Source organism: Erpetoichthys calabaricus, chromosome 12 (assembly GCF_900747795.2).
Source record: "Erpetoichthys calabaricus chromosome 12, fErpCal1.3, whole genome shotgun sequence".
NCBI classification, from domain to species: Eukaryota; Metazoa; Chordata; class Cladistia; order Polypteriformes; family Polypteridae; genus Erpetoichthys; species Erpetoichthys calabaricus.
In genome coordinates, this window is record NC_041405.2 from 7,015,547 (window position 1) to 7,028,201 (window position 12,655).

Below are 12,655 nucleotides of genomic sequence, written 5' to 3' on the forward strand. Positions count from 1 at the left end.
TAATTATCTACATCAACTATGGGTCCATAGGTCTGTTTTACAGAATTGATCAACTTTCACTAACTGAAATAGTTTTAAAACAACAAAAAATCCAAATTAGAAACAAATGTACCATAATGATCATTTTGTCTATTGACATCTTAGTCTAAAAACATACTAGACTCTTCAGATTGTTTTTCTGCTTACTAACATATTCAGTGTGAGCAGCATTGCACATGCATTTAATCACTTTTCTGAAGTGTACACAATTTCAGGGTGGTTTACAAGCACAAAATTGAGTTTTATACCATTTTTCTTTTTACACTTAAAGGAAAAGGTTGCTGCAAGTGACTTGCTCTAACTCAAACTAACTTTGTAAACTTTTTATCGTTTGTCCACAAAGAAAATGCAATTGTTCAATTGTAAGTTTAAACAATTTAACGGATAACATTACTCTTAAAATGTACTTGTTATTAAAAAAAAAAAAAAAAAAAAAAAAAAAAAAAAAAAAAAAAAAAAATGAAATCGCCTATTGATGTATTGAATGTTACTGTGACAAAAATTACCGTTCACAAATGCAAAACACCAGACTGTAGCATTCAGTTTCATGACTATCAGGAAAAAAAAAGCTATCTAGTACTACCTACAAATGTCACAAGGTGGCACTCTGACTCTGATAATGCTGATGCTTGTAAAACATCCTCATCCTCACAAATACTACCTGTAGTAAGTTGTTTTATGTGACATCTTTCATAGTAAGCTCTAAAAGTAAAAAGATTTGCTAAGCAATTTAGCTTACTGTAGATAATGAATTAGATTAACCTAATAGCTGGCAGGGACAGCAAACTCAACAAAAAGGCGGAGTATCACAAATTTAAAGACTAATGCACAGCATCAAAGCTCTCAGTTTAAAACAAAGTTCTACATAATACAGCAACAATGTATGGTTTTATTTGAAGAAAATAACATTTCAGTATCAAAAAAAAATATTCATAAAAATAGCAAAAGAATTACAATCCAAGACCAACTGTAAACTCACATTTTGGGTAAAAATGTCTGTCTGGCCAGTCTCCAGCATCTCATCCAGCTGCTCGTCAGAAACATTGGTCCCCGCTGAAAATTTTAAGAAAATGAATGTAAATTCTGAGAGGCAACAAAAAAAAAAAAACCACAATCTTAAGCAGAAAAACACTAAATTGATATTGAAACATGGAAATTTTTGTAACGGTTGCTATATTCAAAAAAAGGGGCATAGTTTCAACAAAGTGATAATTTCATTGGAACCCAAAACAGAATGCCTAAAACACAATGGAATGGCATTTATTTAATATATCTGGAAGTAAAGTTGCCTATTCTGTTGTTCTGGGTTACAGTGTTACTTAAGCAGTGAGATTGGACTCTCAAGCTCTCTTCTGTAGCAGCTTAATGCTATAAACACTTATTGGTTTGGCTGTTACTTTACCTCCCCAGATTGGGACAGAGACACATATTAAATTGTTCAAGAGTAGATTATACCTACAAATACTAAAAAAACAAATTTGCTGAAAAGATAACCATGGGGACTTTACATCTCAGCATTAATTTGGACAGATTGGAAAACGGTAATTATTAAATGTTTTTCAGCTAATGGCCTATACTTTTGCCTTACTTTTAATAGAATTCCTTTACATAACTTAATATTGGAGGATGGTTTGGGAATGATGGTTATTATTGTCCCCTACAGTCTATATTGGTGTTCATTTGTAAAATATTTCAAAAGATGGACAGCATCAAATATTATGTGCAGTGGATTGTATCTTATGCCAAGACAAAGATTCTAAATAAGCATGTATTTAACACAGATCTCTAAAATAAGAGGACTTCTTGTAATATGATCCTTTCTTACCACCTGTGAACTTCTTCCTGGGCTAGACAACTGCAACTCTTACCTTGCAGTGCTCCGAGTAACTGCTATCAGACCATCTCCTCCAGAATGCAGCTGTACAGCTGGTTCAGTAGGTGCTTCATTTCACCCGCATTACTACTCTGTTTCGCTGTCTCCACTGCATTCAATGTGATGTCCCTATATAACTCAAAACTCTCGCTTTGACTGACAATTCTCATTCCTTGCATAGGTCTGCTTCTCAACAGTCTCTGCTCTCTCCACATGATCCTACAAGAAATCTCAATTTTGCTTCATTATACTGGAGCTATCAAACCCATCCTACTGATGCTCCAGCACACATTTCTAAATATATTTGGACAGCTTCGGCTTTCTTCCCCACAGCTCTCCACCTGGAAGTCTGGAACTGTGTTAACCCAATCAACAAGCAAGCAAATTTGGTTTTATTGAGCCATTCGTTTTCATTAAGCTTTGTTATTAAAAGCAGTACTACACTTCTTTTGTTCTCCTTTTCGTTTCTGTTCTGGTTGCATACATCATACCCATTCGAATTGTATCTAACTTAAAATTTAAAAACCCACAATTTACAAGAAAACTGCAAGCATGCTGTCAAAAAGTGACTTTGAAGGAGTCAATAAATTAATCTTTACTTTCTATAGCTTCACTCATAGGATTACATCAACAGGAGTTACTTTACACAGCAAAAGGATACATTTTAATAAACTTTCATTATGAGTGTCAGTTATATGTTATAATTGTAGGCTATGGAAGTATCCTTAGTAGTACAGTTAATTAATTTTGCACTAAATCATGATTTGACTTAACACAAAATTCAAATCGCAAACAATTTCAGCATTGAATGAACAGTCCGTGAAGTTTCCCCGACTGTTGAAGAGTAAATACATTGTGTGGGGAAATACAACGCAACAACAAGAGCCACGTACGCTGCCTATGGATAAGTCCAACTAGAAGAGGCAAAAAACTATGACTAGAAATCCTGACGGTTTCAAGAAATACTGGTATACTTTATTTGAGTAAACATTTTAGACTAAAGTTAAGTTTTTAGAACAAAAGTTTTAATTAATAACCGTAGATTACAATACATTAGCCATTTTACAAATAAACTCTTCGTGATTTTCATTCCCCTCTATATATAGTAATAACATATAACCACATCACTAACACACTGCCCTTAACAATGAAATAATTACAGTGTTGGATTAAAGCAGTTGTTATGAAGTGTCAGCACAAGATTCTATTAAAAGGTGTTTTCTTATTACAGGGACTTTTTAGAGACTCTGGAACTTTTATAGCATTCCGGCTGCAGGAACTCAAGCCATTTGCAGTTCCTGGTACTTTTTTAGTTCCTACTCTAGAGTATGTACTTTATATTTAACCAGGAAATATCATAGGTGAGGCTCAGGAGATTAATTATGCTGATTGGTTGATTATAACCACCGGCGCTTTCTTAAAAATCTGTTTGTAATCTGAAATTTAGAGAGTTATCGGTAAAGATGGTGCACTGCACTTTGCACTGCATCACTCTTCATAGCTGCCACCACACATCACATCAAAGCAATAATCTCCCTAGTGAAGTTGTGATCGCTTTGAAGCAATAAGGTGGTTTGAAGGGGGGTAGGGTTGAGGGGACGGTTCCTCAAGAACTCCCATACACACCTTATTTTGCACATCATATATTTTGCAAAAAGGTGACATTTCCTATTATGCTGTGGAAACAAAGACACAAAAGTGGTCTAGGGTTCATGAAAACAAAGGCCCTGCAGTGGGAAAGTGCCTAATGTTTCATTAGCTGTTGAATCACCAGATCATGTGAAGCTGTCAACTGTTTAGTCCTCCCATTATGTGAGCAAATGGATTAAAGCTCAGCGTCTTTCTCTTTCACTCATGCCACTACTGCTTCAGCCTTTTTCTGAATATTCTCATTGCTTCAAAAAACTGACTTTAAAACATGTAGTTATTCTTTCCTCTATAGGACAGTAGGAACTATACAGAAAAGCTGCATCATAAAATCAAGCGTATTGCATTTATTATGCAATTTGGCATTCTGGGCCCTTCACTGCTATAGGCAAACTTAATAAATGTCTTACTTAATAAAAAGTCTTTTGCATAGTAAATAAAGTCTCCATAAAAAGCAAACCAGCATCTTATGTACTGCACAGAAGTCAGCAATGCCCCATTTAATGTGACCTGTACCAAATTATGTTATAAAGTCAGTATGTTGGTGAGCTTTTATGGAAAGTTCATTTGAAAGTTAAGTGAATGATTCATTCACTGTGCAGTTTATATTACAAAATCTTTTCATATTACTAGGGTCATTGTTAGAGGTCTTCATTCATGTACATTTCATGACAGGTAATTTTTTTTTTTTTTTTAATATAATATCTTGATGGGCCATATTCCCAGAAAGAGGTCTTGTGGGCTCATGTTTTGGTAATTACCTCATTAAGATGAGATTTTGTATTGTTCTCTAATGTGACAATAGCTCTAATAGTTCCAGAACAGTGGTGTTTAAATAAAACGATGTAACAACTGTATCCTTTCATCGGATATTTCACATCTGGGAAAAAGATTAGAAACTGAAAACATTTGCAATTTAAATTGCAACAGTAAAATTTGCTGAAAATATCTAAACTAGACATTCTTCTAAAAAACTGAAGAGACCCAATTTGAACCAGTTTTCAAAACTGTCACTTACTGATCTTCAGCTGCCTTTGAATACGTTCAATGTTTCTGTCTCGGTACTGTGACTGAATGGTGTTACATTTTCCCATCAACTCTACAAATTCCCTTGAAAGTACGCCATGCTGGAAAACAAACAAAACATGTCAACACCAAAAGAATCTGGCCGGTAACTTAATTTGACAGGCCAGTTAACTTGAGAACTGCTGATTAGGTCAACACCCATCCGATATTACTGCCTTGTTAATGCTGAACAGTTTACTGTACACTTGGCATCTCAGCATGTTGTAGCTTCTGAAAGAAAAAAATAAACCTTACCTGTGTTTTCTGCATCCTCTTGTTCACTGGGATGTATTCTTGAGAGTCCTCCTCTTCAGGTTTGGGCTCAATACCTGAGGCAGAAGCAAATCTTTATACTAAAATTCTAAGAGGCGTACTTTCAATGCTTAGTTTACCCATGTACGTACATTCAGAGTTCAGATTAATAACATTTATTTCTACAAAGAATGTCACTCAAAGTGGTTTTATAAGATGACAAAGTAAACAAGAAAATCAAATTAGAAATAGATAAAAAACATTAATTTAAAAACCAAAACTATTACGCAAAAATAAATTAGTATGCATATACCTAACATATGAAAGTAACAGAAACAAATAAGAGTCCTTATTTTGTTTTCAAGTCCCTAAAGATTAATTTTAAAGTCTCTAAAGAGAGGTCTGATGCTATAATCATGTGGCCAGAGAGGACAGAAAGAAAAACTCTGCGTAGGTAAGGGTTCCAAAAAACACCCAGCACCCACTGAGTATTCTATAATCCAGTGGTTCTCAATCTGTGGGGCGGGTCCCCCTAGGGGGGCGCGAAGATGTGAAAAAAAGAAAACAAGAATCGAAAATATGAAAAATACATCTATTGAAACCAAAACAAATGAACTTAAACTACATTCTGATACTAGAAAAATAGAGTTAGATAAAAGTCAATAAAAGTTAAGTAGGTATAATAAAATATGCATCTATGATATATCATTAATTAAAAAAAGAACAAATTGGTATTAGTGGGTTCCTTTCAAAAAAAGATTAGGGGGGCGTGATTAAAAGTGTTATGAAAACTCGGGTCGCAAATACTTAAAGGTTGAGAAACTCTGCTATAATCCATGAATGCAGAATACAGTGATCCCCCTCTATATCGCGGTTCAGCTATCGTGCCCCCACTATATCGTGGAAAAATTCATTAAGTACATCCTACCTGTAGTGTACTTTGCAGCCAAATCATAACAAAGCATATGGTTTTCAGCAGTCACTACGTGTCCTAGACATAAGTTCGTTAGAACAATATAATAATTTATAATAACTAACATATACGTAACATTTACGCAATACACTAGTAAATCATAAAACATACTGCTATGTACAGGAATACGTAGACAGTCGCAATTCATAATGAAATGTACGTACACTTATCATTTGTCACTACGTGTGCGAGACAAGAGTTTGTTAGAACAGTACGTATTATAATTTATAATAACAACTGTAAATATTGACTAAAATGCAGTAAAAAGTCAATATGTATATTAAATAATGAACATTTACAGAAAATCATGAAATATACGTACATTGTACACTACGGTAGAAAAAGTTTCGCATTACAGAACCCAGATGATTTCTTATAAGGCCAGTTATTGGCTGAAAGACAAGACTCAACCAATCAGAGCAGGATTTTCATTCTCTTGGGCTATGATTGGCTGCTGCTAACAAGGTGTAATCTCGCAATAACAGCGAGTGTGGGTCCCCAACGCATCTCAGTTCTCTGCGTATCACGTACCTTGCTTGTGGTCCGATTGTTGTGAGCACACTTTTTGTGAACCCTACAATGGCTCCCATGTGTCCTGCATCTTCTAAGCCTAATGGTAGTACTGAGCCTAAGCGCCAGAGGAAGATCTTGACCATTCAGGAGAAGGTCAAACTCCTGGATATGCTTCGGGAAGGAAAACATTACGTGGACGTCGCTCGCCATTACAAGTTTACATGTGTTTAAAGCATGTGGGAGGGGTATTTTAAGGCTTAAACTTTAAAAAAAAAAAAAAAGTTTATTTATATGGTCTTTCTATATCGCAGATTTTCACCTATCGCTGATGGGTCTGGAACGTAACTTCCGTGATAGGCGGGGGATCACTGTATTATGTAATTTGAAATCATCCAGAAAAGTATCCACATTTGACCTGCTTTCATATTAAGTTAATTAATAAAATAAAAATACATTGCAAACAGGATTCATTTGACATCCATGCCCCATCTACTGGCAACTGTGAAAAGTTCAATACGTAACCTGAACACAAAGCAAGGTTGGCACCAAGACAAATACAGCTGGTATTGGGCCAGCGGTGATGTGCAATTACAATACATATACAGACCAGATTATTTTCAATTCAAATGTGCCCGGAAGTGCAGATTACATTGATTATTACATATAATAAACAGATTACAATAAACAGAACTTCATGTTGTACAGTAGAATCACACAGCAATACGCTAAACTCAGGTTTAAGCATTCAAAAAAGTGTAAGGAGGCAGAGGTAGTTTTTGCTTTTCATTGCCATTTTCAGTATTGTCTGTGATTTCATTTGCAATTGTATTCCCACCATTGAATGAGTTACAGGCTGGCACAATCAGTACCAAGTACCTTTCTGTTTTGAAATTTGAGTTTTTTGTTTTGGCAAGGAAGTCTTGATAGGTCCACACTAGTGCTACATAAAAAGACTGGTCAACCAAGACAAAAGTTAGTAGGTGTTGCACATGTGCATCACAGGATCCTATCATGGGTTCGTTTGAGGAGTACGATAATCTGCCAGGGTGAGAAGGGACACAGTCACTTCTCTCCACACATCACCAAAAAACCCCGCAGGAAGGGCACTTGGCACCACCCCTTCCGGTTCTTACATTATAAGAAGTCTGGCTGCACAGGAGGAAGCATCATGTTCCATTAAGAACAACCAATTAGATGGAGCTCCAATGAACAACCCTTGCATTATGCCAGCCTAATAGAGATTATTATTTTTGTTATTGTGCATGTCTGGTTTGCCATCTAAAAGGTGTGATTTTTTTTTTTTGTTCTATTAAACAGGATGATCTGATTGGTGTCAGAAATTTTCATTCTTGCTCAACCTGTCATTCCTGCACGTGGCCACGCTGGGCAGAAGAAAAGGAGAAAAGTGTACAGAGAAATAAAATGAAACAGAAGTGGGAAGGAGGAGGGCTGCAGAAGATAGAAAAGAACAGCATCAGGGTATACAGTTGGGACTAAATTAGAATTAACAGCTGATGCTGTACACTGCATATCAATTAGAGTCATCACCTTTTCGGGAAATAACTTGCTATTTAAGTCAGAATTTATATTAATGGCTTGCAAAGGGCCACCTGGTCAGGCCTCTGGATAACAGCAAGGAGCCCACAGTTTAAAAAAATTATTTTGTGGTTCTTTAGGTCAGGCAGGTCAAAACTAAAGACTCTCGCTTGGCAGCTTGCTTTTCACCACAGACACTACTAAGAAAGCAAAACACAGATATGCCAATCGGAAAACAATAAAGATGAAGAAATGGCTTTGTTTTCAATGAATAGTCTCATTGTTTTTTTTACATTTTTGCCTACTGTGTTAATAAAGTCTACCAATGCTGAAGAAAGAAAGAACAAACCGTCAATATGTTTCATTTCTAACTTCAAAGTCAAAAAAAAAAATGAGAATGGCTACAAAGGCAGGTACTACATCAGTATGGCAAAGGACTGAGCACATTGAGTGATAAAACAAAGAGAGGGCCTACCTTTCTTAAAGTTGGGTACGGCATTGACTTTTCTTCTTATATAATATGCTACCGTGGCTGTCCGTTTGTCTGTCCAGGATTTTAAATCACCTGTAGCTCGCAAACCGGTTCACCTATTGACCTGAAATTGGGTACACAAACTATGTGACCTCTACTGTCCGCTTTCGGGGTGATGATTTTTATTAATCTTTTTATTTTTAATCTTATTGTAAAATAAACTAATCGGCAGAGTGCAGCAGGGCTGCCGTGCGGCGCATGCGTATGGGCGCCGTTCTCATTCCCTACCGCCTTCGCCGTCACTTCCTCTTTCTTTTCATATCTTCAATCATACTTGAAGCAGATTGAAGACTTAAGTGCCAGCTTAAGTGAAAAATTAAGAAAAATGTACTAATTGCAATACAAAAACTGACTTAATCAGTTTTAAAACGAAAAGATGCAGACAGAAGGAGAAGAAGCGGGCTGCTAGAGTGGAGAGAAGAGCTGCTCAGGAAGCAACAAGTGCATCAACCTCTGAGCAAACGAATGCTAAACGTAAAGAGAAAGAGTCTGAAAACTATAAGTTAAGAGTATTCACTGCACATTGTTGTGCAGAAGGCCGTTTACTGGTATCAAATAATTCCAGTCAACATCAGAAAACTGTAAACTATATTTTAATATTTTGCAGCATGGAATGGATTTTTATTGCTCTGCTTGCTACGAAGGATGATTTTCTGGTAGAGGGAGATGAAACTTTTATAAAGTTTAGACACAAAAATTAGTTTCATGCTATACTCTAACCACAGGTTCGTAAGCATGCAGACGGGGCAGGACAAAACGTTCAAAAAATAAAATATGGTGAAAGTTGCCCAATGCAACCCTGTAATCTTGGGTTCAACAGCAGATGAGAGCGGTACAAAATATTTAGCATAGAGATGAGAAGAATGCTTTAAATTGTGGGAATGATATTAAAAAATTAAAAAGGTCCCAACCAGCTCTTTATAAGGATCTTAAAATTATTAACAGAGATTTAGAAATCCTTTCATGTTTAGATGCCTGCAACAGCTTCCATATTGCAAATGTTCTATATACACATATGAGGTTGGCTTTAAATGTTCAATGAGCAGTGACAGGCTGGCTAATATATTTCTTACAAACCAAAACGTAACAATAGGAATAGTCAAAGAAGTGTATGCCTTCTAAATGTTTTTCTATCTATAACCATTTTATTGGTTTTAACTTTTTGTATATGAATAGGTTAAATTTAGCTATATAAAAAAAACTATAAATATTCAGAAGTGATCACTAACATAACAATTTTTGGCATTACAAGATCTTTTGCATGTGAAGGTTATAATTTTATTTCAGCTGACCAAGCACAGCACAAGAATTATGAGCAGAACAATCCATCTTAGTCTCACCAACAGCATCTCTAAGATGAAAGTGTATTGCCTATAATGATAGGGCTGTGAGCTACAAAGCAGGCCCCAGGGCGCACACAGAGAAAAACGTCAAGTTCCTAATTCATTTCATTTTCTTCTGCACCTGCACACCTCTTAGGAATGAGCAAAAGTAAGAATTTTTTTGGCATACTTACTTCATACAACAAAAATGAAAGTTCTTACAATGGTGAATATTAAACCTCATATCCAGTTCACTGGGCAGGTTTATCTGAATTTATTCAGATGGCATACAGCTCTCACCTTTAGGGATTCATTTCCATGACTTTTGGGACATTTATTCTAATTTGCCATGCGACATACTCAGCTGCGGTCATACACAGAGTAGTGAATAATTTCAAATTCTCATACTGACACTTACTTTTTAAATTCTTTTTCACCACATTTGCTATGTTTTTGATCTCTTCACGCAATGTCTGCAGTTCCCGCTTCATGCCTAAAAAAATATTTAAAAAATTAATTAATTAGAGAAAATCCAAGAAAGAGGACAAGCAGGAGTTCAGAAAGGATCATTCTGCCTGATTTTAGCCATACTGTATGTCTCTCAATCTACTATCTTACAAGGTGTTTGTTTTACTGCCCTCCATTGACCACTTGCTATATGTTTATATATCTCTGTATCTGAAATTAATTATTATAATGTGAATTCATAATATTTTGTATTCTGAGTTATTTAAGGCTATTGTATTGGAACTTGTATACATTAAGTGGATTGCTAATCTCTACACAGCCCATGTTTAAAGGACATTCACTTCTTGCAAGGCCTGTTGTTGCCATATAATCATATAATAATTGCTATCAACAAAGGCTCAAACTACCAGCAAAAGTGAAAGGGACAAATGTATTCACAGGAAGAACAAATGGATGGCTTCTCTCTCTCTCTCTCTAGCTCCTAAACGTCTCAGAACTACATTCTTATTTCAGGACTAATTACTTACCAGATGAGATGACAGAAGAAAAGTACACCCAAAATTCCCAAAATCAACCAAATAACAATGAAGGTCAGTCATGCCAGAAATATGCATTTCAACTAATCACTGGGTCCTAAACTTTGGACATATTAGAAAGTTCAAAATTGAGTTGAAGAGGTTACCAACTAGCAGACCCCAGCATTTCAAATGGAAAGCATTAAAGACAAGTTAGTCCGCTTGCTATAATTGTATGAACTTTGCTGAAGACTCCACAACATTACTCCTGATTACAAACAACAATGTGATATCTCACTTAATGTAGAACGTTATAAAACTGTATTCGTCCCCATTTCGAAATTTGGCTTTCTAAAGAATCTCATTAAATAAATAAAGACACACGCCAGAATGACTAAAAAGAAAGAAAACATCCGACTTGGCAGTTACAGTCCCAGTAAGGAATACCGTTGGTATAATAAAAGAGCCCCTGTAATGTTTCATCACACACTTCGGCTGAAAGTCCTCATTGTCAGAGAGGAGATGCAGTGCTGTTCATAATTTCACTCAGTTTTATTTTCATTCTCATTTTCTCTACCACGACCAGTGGGTCCAGAGCAACTCCCATAACTGAGCCTGCCTTTTTAAACAGCGTGAAGATTCAGTGAGTCTTGTCTTAATGGGACATTACCGGCCCAGCACACCACAGCTAGTATTTATCTTTATTTAGTGTTTTATATGGATACTATTTGTATCCAATTTTGTAGATACCCTTTTGTTCATTCCGAATTTCTGTGAAGTGGTTTGAGCATGGGAAAGGTGCTAAATAAATAAATTAAATGTATTATTAAGGCTACTCAATAGCCACTCATGCTGAGAACTGCATGAGCTAACCTGATATGTGTTTCTAAGATCCATGATCAGCTGCAATAATGAATTTAATATATGATGTAATAATAGTAATAATATTCACTATCTAATGAGGGCATTTACTTCAGTCGTTAGTCTACATGAAACTTGTCTCTAGAAACCAAATGCATTGCTACACATACACACACACACACAGTCAATTCTGGGTTTCCAATTAAATTAACATTTACAGATCTTTAGGAAGTACAGTCGACCCTTGATATACGACTGGCCTGACATGTGAACAACTTGCTTTATAACCAAATTTTTTGTTTTGAATTACGACCAACATCTTGCGTTACGACCCGAATGCGGTCACATGTATCCGCTTGTGCGATTGTAAACAAACAGCCGAGAGCGTTTGTAAGCGTCAGTTGGAGCCCAGATACATGTGTTTGTAGACGTAATTTCGGTCAGTGCAGTGATTTAAATAATTTATTTCGATAATTGCTAAGGAAGGAAGCGAAGGTAAAGAAAGCGATCACAATCGAAACAAAGAAGGAAATTGTGTGAAAATATGAGAGTGGCGTTCGTGTGACCGATCTCGCTAATATGTACAGCATGTCGAAATGCACCATCTCAACAATTTTACAAAGAAAATATTTGTATAAGGAAACTCCTTCCAAACAATAACCACCTTCCATGTCATTCTCCTCCTTCCTTCCTTCCTGCAAGCCAAAGATGTCAACTTAAATGGTGAGTACAGTATGAAATTGTTGTTTCTGGTAGGCTAGGCACTTTTTATAACTTTTTGGTTAGTACGTTAGAAAAATTATTGGTGTTTTTGGTAAATTATGCATATTATACAACCATTTTCTATTAAAAAAAAGTTAAGTAAGTGTTGCTGTGGGCGGTTCGGAACACATTAAGGGCATTTCTATTATTTCTTCTGGGAAAAATAGTCTTGACTTACAATCAACTTAAGTTACAACCAGCCCTCGTGTAAGTCAAGGGTCCACTGTAGTAGGAAAATAGGTTACCTGGTAGAAAAATAACCCCACACAGGCACAGTAAGAAGATCTAAAGTATGAC

The 12,655-nt window shown here is 35.9% G+C and overlaps 1 protein-coding gene across 1 annotated transcript in view; it reads right to left on the reverse strand.

Moving 5' to 3' along the window:
* Positions 1-12,655, reverse strand: part of stx4 (syntaxin 4) — a 42,753-nt gene that overhangs the window by 7,111 nt on the left and 22,987 nt on the right. Inside the window, exons 4-7 of the mRNA XM_028791767.2 lie at positions 10,171-10,245; positions 4,880-4,953; positions 4,578-4,686; positions 1,019-1,092 (exon numbers count right to left, since the gene is read on the reverse strand). Coding sequence (XP_028647600.1) covers positions 1,019-1,092; positions 4,578-4,686; positions 4,880-4,953; positions 10,171-10,245 — 332 coding nt within the window. The remainder of the gene's footprint in view (positions 1-1,018; positions 1,093-4,577; positions 4,687-4,879; positions 4,954-10,170; positions 10,246-12,655) is intronic.